Consider the following 18,636-nt stretch of genomic DNA (forward strand, 5'->3'; position numbering starts at 1 on the left):
AAAAAAAAAAAAAAAAAAAAGGTGCCGGAACTCACACACGTCATACAACCCGCCTTGCCTACCCTACAAGGTTGAAACACTTCAAAGAACTTCCAGACATTGTTTTCCTAAAAAGTCTTTTATTTAGTTTACAACATGTCGGCACACCGAAGGGATGCTAAGAACTAAATTCTCTTCCTCTGAGGAATTAATTTCTCAGCATGTTCCCTCCCTAAATTTGTTGTCATATGTCACATTATCCAATTAGTGTGAAGGTCAAATGTTTCCTTCCTCTTTCTTTCCCAGCTTTTTCCCTCCACTCTCTTTTGCTCTGCATTAACCCTAAAAATACCAGACAGTTCTGCATATTGTCAAAGCAAGAATATACAGTATTTGCAGCGTTGACAGTCCGTTTGTGTCAATTTTGGGTAATAGTAACCAATTTTGGATAGTTTTTTAAATGAATTGGACAGGGTCATGGAGAATCAGGTTATCAATGGCTACAAATTTTGATGCTGCTTATGGTTTCCTAAAACCATTGGCTACAGGCATTGTGTGCTGATTGCTGAGAAGGGACAATGATTGGATTCAGAAATGTAGCTTGTTGGCAAGTGTACAACACAAAAAGCTGAAATGCATGGATCTATGGCCTGATCTAGTAGAGTTCCTTTTAATGATATAATGTCCTAAGGAAAATAATTATGTTCTTAATAAACATAATTTTTTTTCTTTAGTACCTACAAAAGCTCTGAAGATTTAGAATACTTAAAAGAATTGAAAATTATATAAATCCACCTATCGTCTCCCACATTAATACTTTTCACTTCAATTTAAGAATTCCTACAGACAAATTAGATATTACTGGAAGTCCTAGCAAGTTGCAGAAACTTTAATTTATGACAAGTGTAATAAATGACTGATTCAATAAGAACATGTACCATGGTCCACAGGGCTGGTGTTAGCGATAAACAAAAACAAGCTTGTGGGATTTGGTAGACAGCATGAAAAATGTGACCCAGGGTAGTTATGGATCTCTGCCAATTCAATATAATTTTTCTGTCATCCCAACCTGAATATATGCATTGACTGATGACCAATTATGTTCTGAAATGTAGTAACTTAACAAGCAAAAGAAACACACTTTTTTCTTGAATACCTTACTTATAATCAAATACCTCTAAACATATTAATTTAAAAATAACTGTAAAAAAACTGAAAAAGCATTGCTTTTTAATGAATGATTGCTGAATGAAAAAAGAATATCTAACAAATTAATGCAAAACCAGCATAGTGTAGCTAATCATAAGGAAATACCATAATAATAATACAATAGGATGCTAGTATCTCTCTTCTATTATTTGTTTCTGGCATTTCTGTATTACCCAATTAATTCCTATATTTATATTTGGAATGAACAAAATGTATAACATCTAAATATCTAAATGAGAAAGAAACAAAACTCCAGTAACTAATGCTCAGAAATAGCACTCATTTATTCATTACTGAAATTAACCTGTTTTCTAGCAAAAGATTTGAGTGGGATAAAATAAATTATACAGTAAAATACCTGAAAAAAAATAGCTAAGACCCCAAAGCTTGAATGAATAGCTAGATGCCTATTTATTTGACAATTAATTTGACAGTTAGGCTGTAGGTAAAGAGTGGTTATAATTAGGGCCCACTGACTGAGAAGGCCTTATCATATATTGCTTCATAATGTACAGTTCTGAATGGCATTCAAAAAAAATCCCCTCAGATATGATGATGATGATGATTATGTAGCCATCATAACTAAAATTGCGGCTTTATCTCCCATAAATTGGACAAATTCTCTTTAAAACCATGTAATCTAGTTAAATCCATGTATTTAAGGAACATTAATTTTCCTTACAATAACTATATGCTGTATTAAGTTCATGCTACAACTTAATTTTGAGTTATCACCTCACTAACAAGCTCAGTTGAACTAATTTGAATTTATTACTAATAAATAAGCTAAAAAACAGTAGTAAGGAATCATCTTTTCACAATGATGATTCTTTAATTTACTCATTCACTGCAATTTCAGGAGTTATTTTGGTCATTTTGCTGCCAGTTTAGATTCCATTGTTGTCTATATACAATGGGAATAGTCATCTCTAGGTGAGATGGGCAGCTTACAAGTCCATTTTTTATTTATAATTTTATTTATTTAGAAAATTCATATCGCAGCCTATTCGTACATGGTGAATTAAGGCAGCTTACACAGATATAGAAACACTCTATAAAAAGAAGAAAAATAACAAGAAGAAAAATAATAAAATGCCCTCACCCCGGCAACAACACACATTTGAACTAACAATTTAATGGGCTCTAGCCCGCTCTGGGTTCCCCAGGTCTGCTGGCAGAACCAAGTCTTTAGCGTTTTCCGGAAGAGTGTTAGAGTGGGGACCAGTCTAATCTCTGGGGGAATGATGTTCCATAGAGAGGGAGCCTCCACAGAGAAGACCCTTCTTCTGGGTCCTTAAGGGATGAAACCTCCAAAATTCCTTGCCTCCTGCTCTAGTGGGTCAGGTAGCTGTGACCAGATATTTATTTTGCTCCAATGTTCATCACTTCTTTCTTACTACCACTGGAACACATTTAGCCATGTGTAAAGATCATTATGACCTTACTTGCTATTCCTTTTTTGCTTTTAACAATTGGGATCATTGTAAAGCTGGCCATCTCATTGCTCAACTGTAATTCCAGCTAATTTTAGAAACAAGTTAAAAAGTACAGTAAAAATCCCAGGAAAGATTCTGTTAGAGTCTCACTGCATACACTTGTTCATTGTGAGAATTGTGTTTTCCTACCCACTGTTTCCTCTCTCACGAGCTACATAATCTTAAAGCAACCTGTTCTCAGCAGTACTAAGTTTATAGAGAATCCTGCTACAATACTGCCTTAATCATTTTTTTTAATCTAACAATTAGCCTCTATCATATCACCATTCCTTATATATTTATTGATACTATTCAAACTAATATGTTTCTGAGTCAGAGTTCACCTTGAATAAGACAAGCTTATTAATTCTGCTATTGTTTCTATTATTTTTGATTTTTATTATTGTTGTGAACCAGACTTGCATTTTAAGATGGGCTGCAATATTAAACGAACGAACGAATGAACGAACAAACAAATGAATGAACAGCTTGCTACTTCAAAAAGCCTGTCTGATAACCTACTTTTTAATACTACTTTCTACAAATTTACTTGGAACAAAGATTAAATCATCTAGCCTGTAATTTCCTGGATTCTCTTCTCCCAGTACAAAATATTATATTGGTTTAACCCTAGTTTTCTGATATGCATTGTTATTATTAATGCTGCAATATTACATCTGATTATCAGATGAATTCTAGTGGAATGAGGTGATTTGTCAATTTTTAATTTGTCAAGAAGGCATACAGCATAACTTTCTGTCTTTTAGTTTTTGATCCAGATCTGCTGTCTCTTTTCTTTTCTCCTGCATCCTGAAAGCAGGCAGTTTCATTTACATTTTTAAATAAATTCTGTTCTAGTATTTCCACACAAATGGCTAGAATCTGAAACCATTGGTAGTACAGTAATGGTCAAGGTATCAGGGTAGAAACTGGGAGACCAGCCTTAGGCACCCAGACAGATGGGTAAGCTTGGGCCAGTCACTCTCTCTCAGCCCTAGGAAGGAAGCAGTGGCAACCAAAACATTGCCAGGAAAACTGCCAGGAATTGCCCAGACAGTTGCCAAGAGTCAACACTGACTGGAAGGTACCAAAAAAAAAAAAGGTTTTAAACGGAAGGGGAAAAAACCTAGCCAGATTTCTCTTAAATAGCTTAGGCCTTCCTGTCTGTCCCTTGCCTCTATCAATGTAGGCATTTCTCCTTTTCAAAGTAGGCATTCTGAAGAAAAGAAAGATATTGTAATATTTGATATTTGTAATATCCTCACTTTAAGTTCAAGCTAACTTAAGTTGCAGGAGTGTGAGCAGAGTATGTGGGAATATAATTAGATGGTAGATTTATATGGATATAAGAATTGGTTTGGATTTAATTTACACAATGAAACTAACTCTGCTCCATTTTTGTCAGTTTCTGTTGTACCTTTTCCATTGACCAAACAAAAAATAATCAAGTGAGAAGTAGGTTTTTCTGTTTTACTAAATTAACCCAGTCAGTCTGAAGAGTTTCAATGCATAATGGCAGGTCAATATAATAAAGTCTTAATACAAGACCACAGGCATTCTAAATAAATCAATAACAACAATAATAATATAATATACTATACCTTTCCCCACCAGGATTATATTTACAAATCTACAAATGCTTTACTATACTTTGAAGACTGGTTTCAAGTAATGTCTGATGATCAGTGATTAGGTAAACTCTCTTCTGTACAGATATGGGTCGAAATATTTAACTCTCCAAATTAAGCTCAGCATATTTTTTTCCATGTAGCTTTAAATGAGCACGATAAAAAGGTATTGAGAATTCACTACCAGCTTTTATGGTGCAAGATACAATCACACTGATTCCATATTGCAATGCTTCACAAGCCAATTTCAGAGGTAAGTGTGAGTTTTAATATTTGAGTGATGTCATAATTTGGTTCACATTCTTGTTCCTACTGTAGTTCGTACTGTAGTGACATGTTTAAGGAATGTCTCATGGGAGCTAAATTTGGCATGGATCTTATATAATTATTAACAAACCCTAAAAAGGATTGTAGTTGCAACATATCTTGTACCCTTGGGGCATTCATGACTGCTTCTATTTTCTCTGCATATTCGTGTAGGCTTGGTGATTCAATGGTATGAGAACAATGGGTAATACTAGCTTTAAAAAATTCACAGATACTGTACCATGCTTAAAAGGCCATGGTCCACCTATCTCTACAGTGCTGCCTTGAGATTTTGCAGAGATTTGCTTTCTAATTTTCTCTGACAATGACACCATCTAAATAACATTTTATTATTAGAAAACCTTGTGGCACCAATGTGGTCCATGGCTTTCTCTGCCATGTTGCAGATCTATTTTAAAAACAAAGCTGTTAAAATGATATAAGTCCTTGTGTATATTTATGGTAAAAACAAATTTGAAATCTCCTTCCAGTTCCATCTGAAAATATACATCTGCTAGGTATGTTTTCCTAAATTGTCCCTAGTAAGCAAAAATATGCACTCTAGCCAAGGGCTGTTGCTTAGCCTAAATTATGGATTAAGGGTAACTTCAAAATCACCATCAATATTCACAGTTCCATTGTTTTAGCTAGATTGCATCCAGCTCAGTTTCTATCTTTTGCATACAGGTAGTTCTCAACTTATGACCACAAATGGGAGCAGAAGTTTGATTGCTAAGCAAGGCAGTTGAGTCACCCCCCATGTTAGGGCCCTTTTTTCCCACAGGTGTTAAGCAAATCACTGCAGTTAAGTGAATCTGTTTTCCCCCCATTGACTTTCTTGTTAGAAGCTGTTGAGAAGGTCTCAAATGTTGATTACATGACCCCAGGATTAAGCAACCATCAAATATATGCTGGTTGCCAAGCAATCAAATTACATGATGGAGGGGATGCTGCAACTGGTACAAGGACCAGTCATAAGTTACTCTTTTTCAGTTCCACTGTAACTTTGACTGGTCATTAAATGAATAGTGAAAGTCAAGGACTATCTCTATTACAAAATGATTAGATGTTCTTTGTAAATAAATATATTTTATGAAATTTGGCGTTTGTGGCATTTTCTCATAATAGGCAAACCATAATCAAATCCAGCTTAATTTCACTAGCTTTAATGACAGGAACTGTGCTCAGATTGCTATTGGACGTCCAAATCAGTGAATTTCCTCAACCAATCATAATGCCAGAGTGTTGATCCACCTTTTTTACAATGTATGAGTCCACATACCTTACTGGTTATTTTATTTCACAGTATTACAACAAAAATTGCTTCTGTTTAGTATAGCTTTTTTTTTTCTTCTCCACTATTTCTGATGGCTTTAAATGCCTCTGAAATGCTATTTAAATTTGTTCTGTGATATAACTGATACAACAGAACTGGTGTCCAATTGCAATGATGTGGTTTTACCATTATCTTCTGTGAAAGCCATATTTCTGTTTCCAGTCAACTTTCATCTTCTGTTTTTGATATTCTTAAACATGTTTAATATTTCATATTTCTAGTGTTTTAGCAATCTGCACTCAGAATTGTTGTATGTCTTTTCAAAGTCTTATTTGCCTTCCATGTGGTCCACTTTTCTTGTGCTCTTTACCAAACTATGTTTTATATTGAGAAGGACACTCTTTTCCAAGCAATAATTTCCTCATTGGAATGGGGTTTTTTTTTCATCCTGTCTATGAACCCCACAAGCTGGTATATAGCTTTAATGTAATTTTGCTAGGTTTCTATTAATGAGCTTTTAAGTGCAGATCTGTGCAGATCTCCAGAAGGTTATTTCACTTCGAGTAAAAATTTCCTCAGGGCTGCTTCCTTGAGCCTCAAACACCCTCACTTCTAAGAATGAAGACAGCAAAGCAACTACTTTGCTTCAATGCACACTTTCCCATAGCGTCCTCCAGCACTTGCGATAGCCAGAAAATGCATCTAAAGCATTACAAGAGGCTGCAAAGTGATGAAAGATGCAATCCTGAGGCAGACTCCATTTCTTCTTCCACAAAACAAAGGCAACCTAAAACCACCACAAACAACCTTCATGAATAACATCAAGCACATCCACAAAAGCTTCAGCATCTTGAATCTTCTTTTTACCTCCCTTCCTTTTAAACCTGTTCTCTTTTGAAGTCAATTGATTTTGCTCTGATTGTTGCTGGCAATTTCCCATTTATGCACATATTCAGCTGGAGAGAACATGGATGCAATTTGCAAATGGCATCACAGCATTTTTCCTAAGCAGGACCTGAGGTGATCTCATCTCTATAATTTACCTCTCTTACAGGAAATCTCAGATGACATTCACTTATCCCATTCTGAAAAAAATACAGACTGTATGGAGTACATTTATTGCTGAACAAGATTCTGATGTATTTTCGCAGGACCTTGTATTCATTCTATTTGTGCATTTATGATTGAGGAATAGTCTTTTGTAGTTTCACTTTGCACTACTGATTGGGTAAAGCTGTCAGCCCTTCAAGGTAGACCATGTCAGGAAACAGACTCCACAAGTAGTCCTAGAACGTTATTGAAGGATATAATAACAGAATCTTGAAAGCCTGACAGAAATTCTCTCTCTCCCTTCTCACCCCAAAAGCAAGCCAGGAAAATCTTGTTTCTTATTCCCTGCTACCTTCCAGGGTTAAACTGGTTTTTACATAATGGTTGCTGAAAATTCTTCTAGGCTGTCTCCATATTCCTCCACAAAAGCAGAAAACAAATTGTTTCTGGTCCATGATTTGATATTCAGACTCTTTCCGTACACATTAATGAACAATACAGAAGGCAGTGAATGAAATCTTATATGGAAGCTTTCAATTAGGGCAAGATTGGGCTGATTTGACATGAGAACCACATGAAGAAAAGTGTTACGAAGGCCTAGCTACAGTAGTTAAAAAAGTAAATGCACAAGTTCCTGCCAAAATTCAGAAGAAAAGAGCAAATTTTGGCTCCACTAATATGCTTCATACAAAATTCACCCACATTTCATCGCTACAGGCAGTCCTTCACTTACAACCATTCATTTAGCAACTATTCAAAGTTATAACGGCACTGAAAAAAGCGACTTACAACCAGTTCTCACATTTATGACCATTGTAGCATACCCATGGTTATCAAAATTTAGTCTCTTGGCAATGGGCATGAATTTACAACAGTTGCGATATGCTGGGGTCATGTGATTGCCATTTGCAATATTTCTAGCTTTTTACCAACAAGCTTTCTCAGCCACTTACTTAGTGACCATGTGATTCATTTAACAATTGCAATGATTTGCTTAACAACTATGACAAAAATGTTGTAAATTGAGGGTGTCTCACCTAACAATTGCCTTGCTTAGCAACATAAATTTTAGTTTATAGCTGTAAGTTGAGGACTCTCTGTAGCCCATCACAGTGGCTCTCATTATCCAAACAGTCAAGGGCAGCCTTTGAATCCTAAAATGTTGCCAGCTGTCAGTATAGAAAAATGTTTATATTTACATTAAAAAACAAAAATAGAGGTCTGTTGGCTTGATTTCATTCCTCAGTTTATTATCTCTCTCTTATATCTACTTGCTTTCAATTTAGAAGCATTCCTCAGAGTGGGAACCTCCATTTGCTTAGGTTACTCAATCAAAGATCCTGCACAGTGGTAGTTAAATATTTATGATAATAGGATATATTTGGCTCCTAACCAATTTTGGAACCAGTGCTTTACAAAATTATTATGCATGCATATAGTACTTTCACAGATATAAATAATTACATAGTGATGATCTTATTTTTCTCCAAAATCTAATTTATGAAAAGATCTTGAATGAAAAGGATTAAAATCACAACCTTTTGGAAGGACTTTCCATAGTACAAATTGTAAAGAGAATCCATTTTATAGTATCACTGAGAATGTAGCAAATTCCTATAATTTGTACGCTTTTTTCACTTATTTATGATCTAGCAGGTTCACAACTTCATCAACACAATATATTAAAATAACAACAACCTTCTACCTGCTCCAATATTATTCTATTCTAACATTGCAGAGTTTTTCGGAATTGGATTTTGTTTCATCCCATACAGACAAATTCTCTGAATTGATTCCTATTGGAATCCTATGTAATAGATCTAGATTTTATCATCTAGAAAGCACTAATTAACCTCCCTGCCCAAATCACACCCTGAAATACAAAACAGTGCAAAGACTGAGCTCTTAAAGTGTATTAGTCTCTCACAGCAATTCCACTGTATTGGTGTTTTAATACTGCACAGATGTATTAAAGAGGCAGAAATTCATTTTGTGTTTTTCATATACAAACTGTTATGTATTAAGCAATTCATAAGGTCTGTTATAAAAACGGTTAACTGTTTGTTCTATTTGAATTATAGACTGTCTGTCTGTATAACTTTAAGCCTTTGTTTTAGGCGGGAATGAGTACTTTAAATTGATTGGCTGCCGCCTAGTGGCGGTCCGTATAAATATAAGTCAAGCAGCTTAATAATAATAATAATGATAAAGTCGGAAGGGACCTCGGAGGTCATCTAGTCCAACCTCCTGCTCAGGCAGGAAACCCTATACCATTTTGGACAAATGGCTGTCCAGTTTCTTCTTAAAAACTTCCAGTGTTGGCGCATTCACCGCTTCTGGAGGCAGGTTGTTCCACTGGTTAATTGTTCTAACTGTCAGGAAGTCTCTCCTTAGTTCTAGGTTGCTTCTCACTTTGGTTAGTTTCCACCCATTGCTTCTTGTCCTGCCTTCAGGTGCTTTGGAAAATAGCCTGACTCCCTCTTCTTTGTGGCAGCCCCTAAGATATTGGAACACTGCTATCATGTCCCCCCTCGTCCTTCTCTTCACAGAAGCAACTCTGCTAGAGTTGCTTCTGTGAGAACTAATAAAGAGCTGTTATTTCAACTCCGTGTCTTCAATGCCTCCCTGTTCCCACTACACAACACAAATATCACAACATACATCCGCAGCTTTCTTCTTTCAGCTTCAAAAAAGGCCAGGTCCCAAAACCCACACTGTTTAGATTAGAGAAGGTGACTTCAGCCCACTACCCCTGCCACTCCATATCTTATCAAGATTTTAAGTAGGAGGCTAATATGTCATGAAAGCAAGCTGTCAAGAAGAAAGTGAAATCCTCTGGTATAGCTTTTGGGATCTGAATCACAGAGAGAAGGGAGAGCCCAAGAAGTGACAGGCTTTTGAGGACACGATCTCTCACGAAATTTATCCTTATTGACTTTTTGCCCTCATATGATTTTGGCCTTCCTCAACTCTGGCGAAATTTGTGGAGATTAACTGTAGATTAATTTGACCGCCTGTGCGTACAGGAATGTGAGATCATTGCAGGAAAGCTAATTCAGCTTTTTGTCTTTGAAAGCCTATGCCTTCTTTTTTCCAATCGACTTTTGTTGTGGTTGTTGTTTCAACAAAATGCGTGCCTTGTACCTTATAAAAGCTTTGGGCATTTGTCTATAGTGTACAGAGAATGCTTCTCAGAAGACAAGTTAATTTTTTTTCCTGAACTAGAAGCTCAGTTTGGAGCCCAATTGGCACATGCATTTGTTTTACATTCAATGTTTACTTGGCATAATTGCCAGTCCCTGGCAACTACTACTGTGCCTGTCTTTGTCTTCCATGACTGTGGGTTCCAGCACTGAAGCCAACACCTGTGGCCGCATAAAAGGCTAAGTACAGCAGCTGCCGGACTCAGATGTCCATGGAGAAATAAAATTCTAAAGCATACGAGTGTGGATGTGTAGCTGGCTTCCTCCTTTCATCCTTTTCAAAGCTTCCTTGGATGCCTGAAATGCAGGATCCTCATTTATCAACTGTCTGTCAACCAGTGTGACTGACCTGAGGTTTAGGAGTGGCCTTGAATACCCTCATTTAACTAATGCTGCTTAAGTGATGCCAATCTAGTATCTCTGAAGTAACTTCCTGGAAATGGGTGGCTTTAAGAGCTGTGTTGTCCCAAAGGTGCTTTTTCCAAAAGTCATCTGGACTTTCTTTTTCTTTTTTCCCTTTGAAAACATTTTGCTTTTCATTCAAGAAGCTTCTTCAGTTTTGGATAAGAAGCGTAACATTTTCAAAGGAAAAAACAAACAAACAAACAAGAAAATCCAGTTGCCTTTTTAAAAAAGCACCTTTGGGACAACCATGACCGGGATGATTGAGAATCTCCATAGACATGTAAGATCATGAAGCCGAGTCTTGCTATACTCCAACATCACTAAGGAGGTATATCTGAGATACTGATCTGGCAGCAATGTTTGTTGCACGTTCCAAGACACTTTCTTATCGAGCTTAAATTTACAATGAAAAGCACACACCGTAAGATGCAGGAAAGCTGCTGTTTTATATGAACAAAATACTGAATGCATATCAGTAAATGCTGATATGTAATTTCCATAAAGCAGTGTTGAATACCTATTACCTGCTTCATACAGATTGGTATCCTACTCACATTAAAAAGCACAGACAGCAATGCAGTTCTGAACTGCTTCTGTTTACCTCATATACAATTGGTGCAATGTGCAGAGCAGGTGAAGGAAACTTTTCCCTAAAATCAAAACCTATCAGCTGCAAACCCTATAAAAGCAATAATCCTATCTTAACTTCAAAATCATAAAATAGCAGTAGCAATAGCACTTAGACTTATATACTGCCCCATAGTGCTTTACACACTCTCTGAGCAGTTTACAGATGTCAGTATACTTCCACCAACAATCTGGATTCTCATTTTTACCGACCCTGGAAAAATGCAAGGCTGAGTCAACCTCCAGCACTGTCAGTATTGAACTCCAGACTATAGGCAGAGTTAGCCTGCAATACAGCAATCCAACCACTGCGCCACCAGGGCTTAAATATATTCAATACAAATAAAGAAAAAAATATGTTTGCTATACTTCTGATCTTAATATCGAACATACATTTAGTAAGATTATTTACATGTAAAATTCACATGTAACTTTGAAAACAGGTAACATGAGTGAATTGCATATCTTTGTTTCTAAATACTGTAAATATGGCATGCTTAACTGTGATGACAGAATCTCAGCAAGTGACAGACAATTAATTAGACAGAAAACTGAGTGCCGAATGCAATGCAGATGGAGACCTTCAAGAATTCTAGAGCTAGGTACAATCTAGGAAGCTGAAAAACATTGCAATGTTCTATTACCAAGAAAATTGGTAGTGGCAACAATGTGTCCTTGATTTATGATTGGTTGTGACCATTTGAAGTTACAAGGACCCATTCGGGGGGGGGGTACTTATGACCCAGATTCAAGGTTCTGATGGTTGCTCCCATGCAGTCACATCACCACACTTTGGGCATTCAGCCTGCATAAATTTATGGCTGTTTGCAGCATTCCATGGTCAAATGACCATGTTTAACAATGATATTGCCAAAACTTGGCATTTACTTCCAGTTTTCAGCAAAACTGGCCTATAGCAAACCATGGGTTCATTTAACAATCACACAAAATAAATAGACTGTAAAACCATCATGGTTACAACTATGATGGGCAGGCTAAATCTATGATTTAACTTGAGGACTACTTGTACTTACCAGTTAAATACAATGAGATACTTATACACTCAAATTTCAGTTTGAAAACCAAGAAGAAAGCTTGGTTTTCAAACTGAAATTTTGGGATGGGGCAAGATATTAATGGACTGTTCTTTGTTTCTGACTGTTTCGGTTTAAATTATATTTAGCTGAAAAACATACTTAGTTTGCAACTGAGAAAGTGATTTTGGGGTAGTGATTTGAGGGTGCTTTATGGTCTAACGGTAAAGAGACAGAGGGTAAAAAGTATGTAAGCCTACTGTAAAAATTGCTTCATGAAGTTAATAGTTAATTGGCTGGTTAGAGAGACACACCATTCCAAAGCAGCTGTTTCAAGTTATCTTCAATATTATATCCAAGAAATACTACCTCAGCATTTAAAAAGAGATGTTAACACCATGACTAGTATTTATTACTACCAATATCTACTTCAGGGAATTGAGGGATTGATTTGAGTGGTTTTTTGAAAGAGTTTCTGGAAAGTGAGAAAAGAGGGGAAAAAAATCAAATGATGCTAGTGGAAATTTTTTGTTTTGTCACACATTTATCTCAGCTAAAGATTATTTCATCAAATATGTTTATCATTTTGATCCTTGGCAAGAAAAATGGTGATATCAAGCGGTTAATCTGTAAATTAGCAGGACTTTTTATTTCTTTCAGACTATAGACTAGCAGAGCGACCATTCTGGAATTTTTCATATGAATACATAAAGGTTGTATCAATCTCCAGCTCAAAAATGTATTCATAATATTTCAGGTTTTTGTATAGCTTCTTGAAGAATAGTTTACAAAACAAATTTCAGGCAAGAAAATTCTGAAACTCCCTGTGGTATGCTGTCACATATTTCAAAATCGCGAGCCTGTAATTTATCTTTGCAATTTAGACAAGAAAGGGGGAGTCTGTATTTTTTTTAAGGAAACTATAGTCTTATTTACTATATTCTGTTCATCCAAAACAAATTGCAAAGCAGAAACAAGTGAAAACTTTAACAAAATGCTCCAAAGCTTTTTTTACCTGAGCATTTTAATAACATAAAAAGAACAAACAGAACTAGGTACAAATAAAATAGTACAACGTAGGAACTATTTTCATATAGAGCTGCACAAAATTACCAATACAATAAATCATACAAGGAAAGATTACTAATTAAATGACAATTTTAATAAGAAAGAGAAAATTTGAGTGCATGTGTCCATTTTTGTAACAATGCAGCAGAAATAAAGTAGAATCTCAAATACTTCTGACATATCTCCTATGGCCTGTGCTATGTACGGTGTAATCCAAATCAGCAATTCTATATCTTTTTGTACTTGAGAACAGTCCTAAAATGGTTAAGGAGAATTAATCTTAAATATCAAATGTTTTCAATGTCCAATCACCAAGAATATAGTAAGATAAGGTGCAATGACTTTTAAAAAAATATTGCTATTAAAACATTCCCTTTTATCTTGGAACTCCATTTTTTCAGCTATTTTTCTGACTTTTCAGCGTCAGGAAAATTAGAGTCAATTGACTGAAGCAGTTTATAAATTCATAAATAAATAAAGCCCGCTGCAAAATGGAAACAAATTAAATCATTCAGATTTCTAGCACAGTTTTAGCACTCAAACAAATTTGCTTCAGGACTGTCATATATATCCAGGAAAATATAAAAGTTACCCTTTAGTAGATGAACAGCTGTAGTGGATGAACAGTAGACACTGAGATGGGCAGCATATAAACTTAATAAATAATAAATGTGAAAGAAAAGCTCTTTTGGGGGTCTCTTCTTTCTAAGGCACATAGTCAAGAACAGGAATTGAGTTCAAAGCACTAAAACTGATTACCTACTACCTATACACAAGAATCTGATCTACTAATGGTCAAACCCAACTGGTGCTAGAAAAGGGTCAGTGGGATTCATGTGGGCTGGGCTTGGGTCTCTTATGGGAGCATAGCGATTCCAAACTGATGACATATTTGATCCCCACACTCGGGCTTAGCCTGCTCATCTCCTACACTCATGGCTACATCTCTCCATAGGTGAGTGTTATAAAGGGGAACACTACTTACCCCTATCCGTGTCATAAAGGAAGACAAAGCGATTCCATTTATAATGGCCCAGCAAACTTAGCAACGCTCCTTGTAAGGAAGGCCTCAGTTGCAGCACAAACTGGCTTTCACCCTCTGTGGGGAAACTGGGTGTGATGAGGGAGATGTGCAAGGCGCTGCAGAATGAGGTCAAGGTGTGTACTGATCTTTTATCGTACAGTCCAAAAATAGCAAAAACTCCTCGTGAGTACTGGGAGCAGACTGAAAGGAAACATAAAACATATAATTAAAACAACATAGAAACAATAAGCAACATCTATGGTTCCAATCTAAACTTTAAGGATATGGATCCTATCTTGCTGATGATATCTAGATTTAGATCTAGATCCATACTATATGGAAAATGCTTCCTTCATGTGCCTTGATCACATGGTAATATGGAAAGTTGTTGCTTTCTTCATAAAGATACATATTATAAATCAAAATAAATTCTTATTATATACTTTAATTATTTGGTTTGCTTTCTGTGAATAATTACAGAAGCCTTTGATTCAGGATAAACACTTCAGATGATAGCTGAAATTTATAAGGCATTTTTATATCAACTGAATGTTAAAATTAAATTAGCCGTAAATTAGCTTTAGTGAAGGAATTCTATTTTTTACAATTAACTTGAACACATCATAGCACAATTAGCAAGTCATCCTGTAATTACTGATGTTCAACAATAAGATTTTAAAATATCTTTACTTGAAATATAGAAGAATATGACAAGCAAAACTCCAAAGAATCCAATAATTGGGTAGAACTGATAATATAATCTACAGTGTCTTTATCAAGTTCATGTTCGTTCCATTTCTAAGAAGACCTGGTAAATTTCATTATTAACAAAGCAGCACTGGTGTCTTAATATTTTTCTTCACATTTCATATATTAAAGTAGCATCAATTGGAAAACACGTTTAACAACTTTTTCACAAATTCAGAAGATAAGGAATTCTAGTATCTTCTGGAAATTTAAGGCTTGTTTTTAATGCACCACTTGTCTACGAATTTGGATAACTATAATAAAAATGAGTAGCAAATACATGAGTAGATAAAGATAACCATCATAACACAAGTCCTGCAGTCACATTATCTGTTTTGGCACCTAACAAGTCCTGCAAGATTGTTTTAATGACATCATCATTTGTATGTCTAAAAATATTCATAGATCCACGGTACCCTATAAAGTAAAATAGTGAAATTCCATATTTTACTTTGTCTGCTAGTGGGAAAAACAAACAGACAGACAGACAAACAAGCAGGTATTTCAAGAGGGTGATAAAAATAACTAGAAGGTTTGTGGAAGAAGAGAGAATGACTGGAAGATTTTCTCTGGCTCCTATTCCCCCCCCCACACACACACACTTTGAAAAAAACCCAATGCAAAAGATATTTTCTGCCACTATCTTTTTTTTATTTTTGCATAACCAAAGTTACAGGGTTATAAAGAAAGAAAATATTTTTTCCTTTTCTACCACATGATGACAATTTAAGTAGAACTACAAACACACACAGAAAACCCCAACCCTTCGTACCATGCAGAGATTTTTTTTGTATTCGAATCCCAATATCTTTTTATTGTAATTTTATATGCAAATAGATAGATAGATAGATAGATAATTTAATTTGTATACCGCCCTTCTCCCATAGGACTCAGGGCGGTTCACAGCATATTAAAAACAAATAGTACACAAAATACAAAAAATACAAAAAATACAAATACACACAAATACACACAAATGAAAAAAATCTAAAACGTAGTAACAAACAGGAAAAAAGAGAAATAAAAATAGCAGTAACAAGTACACATTTACACTTAAAAGCCATTCAGTCCAATTTTCATATACCTCATCAAACCTTAATTACTGACTGAGTAATCTGTTTTGATAAATTCGTAAATTCTACATTTTTGGATTATAATTCAAGAGTATTATATTGGTATTCATAACAATATTAATACATTTATGGATATTAAATGATAAATGGGGCAAGAGTGGAACAAATAAGTATCTCTTAATCTATTTAGCATTTCCAACATAGTGAAATTGACAGCCAACCTTTTTAAAATATTCTCTGGTGAGTCCCCCACCCACCCAAAAGTACAAGAAAATCTTTTGTCCAATTAATCTCATTTTACTTAATATTCTTTCAGCTACTCAGCCATTGATTTATTAATGTAAGATATTTCATATCTTCCTTCAAGGAAGTTTGCAAATAATATCTGTCCCTGTGATACTGCTGAATTATTTATTTAAAGAAAAAAAACACTGCATCACATAAAAGGCCATTATTATAATCACCAAGACGATCACTGTAGATTTAATTTTTCTAAATATGCATCCAGGATGCCAGTTAAGTTTCCAAATATTATCAGATTTTCTGGCAGAAAGCCAGATTGTGCAGAATATGGTAATCGATGGTGTTCTTGTCTATTCTCTATGCGATTGCTGTCAATATTTTTTCATCCACATTTAATAAGAAATTAGATGATCAGGAAGGAGAATGTCTTCTAATCACACTAAGGCAAATTCTTTATTTTAGTGATCAATCTGGAGAGACCTAGACCTTCTAAGGTTTGTTAACAAATTCCTGAAGCACAAGTGAGAGAAATATCAGTCTAAAACAAAGTTATAGTTTATCAAGATACATGAAAAAAAACAAACGGATGGGTGTTAAACTTAAAGAAAAAGGATTGGAGCTTAAAGAGTAAATGAATTTACCTTNCAAATTCTTTATTTTAGTGATCAATCTGGAGAGACCTAGACCTTCTAAGGTTTGTTAACAAATTCCTGAAGCACAAGTGAGAGAAATATCAGTCTAAAACAAAGTTATAGTTTATCAAGATACATGAAAAAAAACAAACGGATGGGTGTTAAACTTAAAGAAAAAGGATTGGAGCTTAAAGAGTAAATGAATTTACCTTTGTCAATGAACATTAGAGCTCAGAATAAAATAAAGTATAGATGAGTTGTCCTCTATATTTGGATTTTTTGTCACACTGAGGAATATCACAATGTAAACTCCATATACTCTGTGGGTAATGTTGTTGAATTTACAAAATAGACAGGGCTTGCATGACAATACACATTTTATCGTTATTCACTCAATTAAATAGGACATTTGCAAGGCTTGAAAATATACAAAAATAAAACAAAAACCTTTAATTTATTGCTATATGTTGGAATCTATTGGATTCCTTTCTGACTCCTAGAAAACTGCATGCCACAATTGAAGGTAAATTTAAGATTCCTTCTTTTTGTTCTCCATGCTCATTGGTGTCTACAAAAACAACAAAAGCCCCTGGAAAACGCTTCCCTCCCTATAACCTCAGAAAAAAAAATCAGTTAACTTCAGAATTACTTTACAGATCGGTTATGGAAAAGTTCTAATCTAACAAGGTTCTCTAGAGCTTGCATTTCTGGACATGCCCATTACAGCAATCATCCAGTTTGTTTTCTGGTAAGTGAATATATTTATCATAATAGCCATTTGGAAAGAAAGCTAACAATATGCTCCAAAAATGTTAAATGTGCTCAAATGTGAAAATGTTGCTTTCTCCGTGTTATACAATAAGTTCATGGTCAAAGAAAAAACAATTCACATTACTATTTTGATATAATGATGACTTAACAGAGATGGAGTCTACTCCATTCTGGAGACTAGAAGATGGTAAAGTTCAATAAATCCTAGAACATGTAGAAGGATTGTGCATGTATATAGGCTGTCCCAAAGGTGCAACTGGACTTTCTTTTTTCTCTTTGAAGATGTTTCACTTCTCATCCAAGAAGCTTCTTCAGCTCTGACTGGATGGTGGGGAATGGAAGGATTTATACTCCTTGTAGACAGCTGGTCATTTGCATTCTTTTTGAGAATTGTTGATGCTACCTGGAGGCTTAATGCAGATGGACTGCTGAATCTTGCCCATCAGGTTTGAAAGAGGGTCAAAGAGGCCATCTATATCAAAACTGAACAGCTCTTTCTCAACATAGGGGGAGGGATACGAAATCATCTATCTTCAGTCTACAACACGATCCTTTCAACAGTTCCAAGAAGGCTCCACACCCATTTGCACTACTCAGGTGACCCTGATGACACAGATAAACCTCCAGGTGACATCATTGACCCTCTAAAAGAATGCAAATGACCAGTATAAATCCTTCCATTCCCCACCATCCAGTCAGAGCTGAAGAAGCTTCTTGGATGAGAAGCAAAATGTCTTCAAAGAGAAAAAAGAAAGTCCAGTTGCCTCGTGAAAAAGCACCTTTGGGACAACCATGACTTGGATGACTGAGAATCTCCATAGACATGTATATAGGCTGATTTCAAAGATTTTGAACTTCTAAGCAGTGGTTTGTTTAATATGCATAA

The 18,636-nt window shown here is 35.4% G+C and overlaps 1 protein-coding gene across 1 annotated transcript in view; it reads right to left on the minus strand.

Annotated features, from left to right (window-relative positions):
* Window positions 1-17,204, minus strand: part of LOC107299148 (glutamate receptor 4-like) — a gene marked incomplete at its 3' end in the record, with an annotated part of 49,968 nt that extends 32,764 nt beyond the window's left edge. The window contains exons 1-2 of the mRNA XM_015828516.1: window positions 17,189-17,204; window positions 14,246-14,485 (exon numbers count right to left, since the gene is read on the minus strand). Of these exons, the coding sequence (XP_015684002.1) occupies window positions 14,246-14,485; window positions 17,189-17,204 (256 nt within the window). The remainder of the gene's footprint in view (window positions 1-14,245; window positions 14,486-17,188) is intronic.
* Between the last annotated feature and the right edge of the window lie 1,432 nt (window positions 17,205-18,636).

Source organism: Protobothrops mucrosquamatus, unplaced genomic scaffold, assembly GCF_001527695.2.
Source record: "Protobothrops mucrosquamatus isolate PMUCROS unplaced genomic scaffold, P.Mucros_1.0 scaffold4601, whole genome shotgun sequence".
NCBI lineage: Eukaryota > Metazoa > Chordata > Lepidosauria > Squamata > Viperidae > Protobothrops > Protobothrops mucrosquamatus.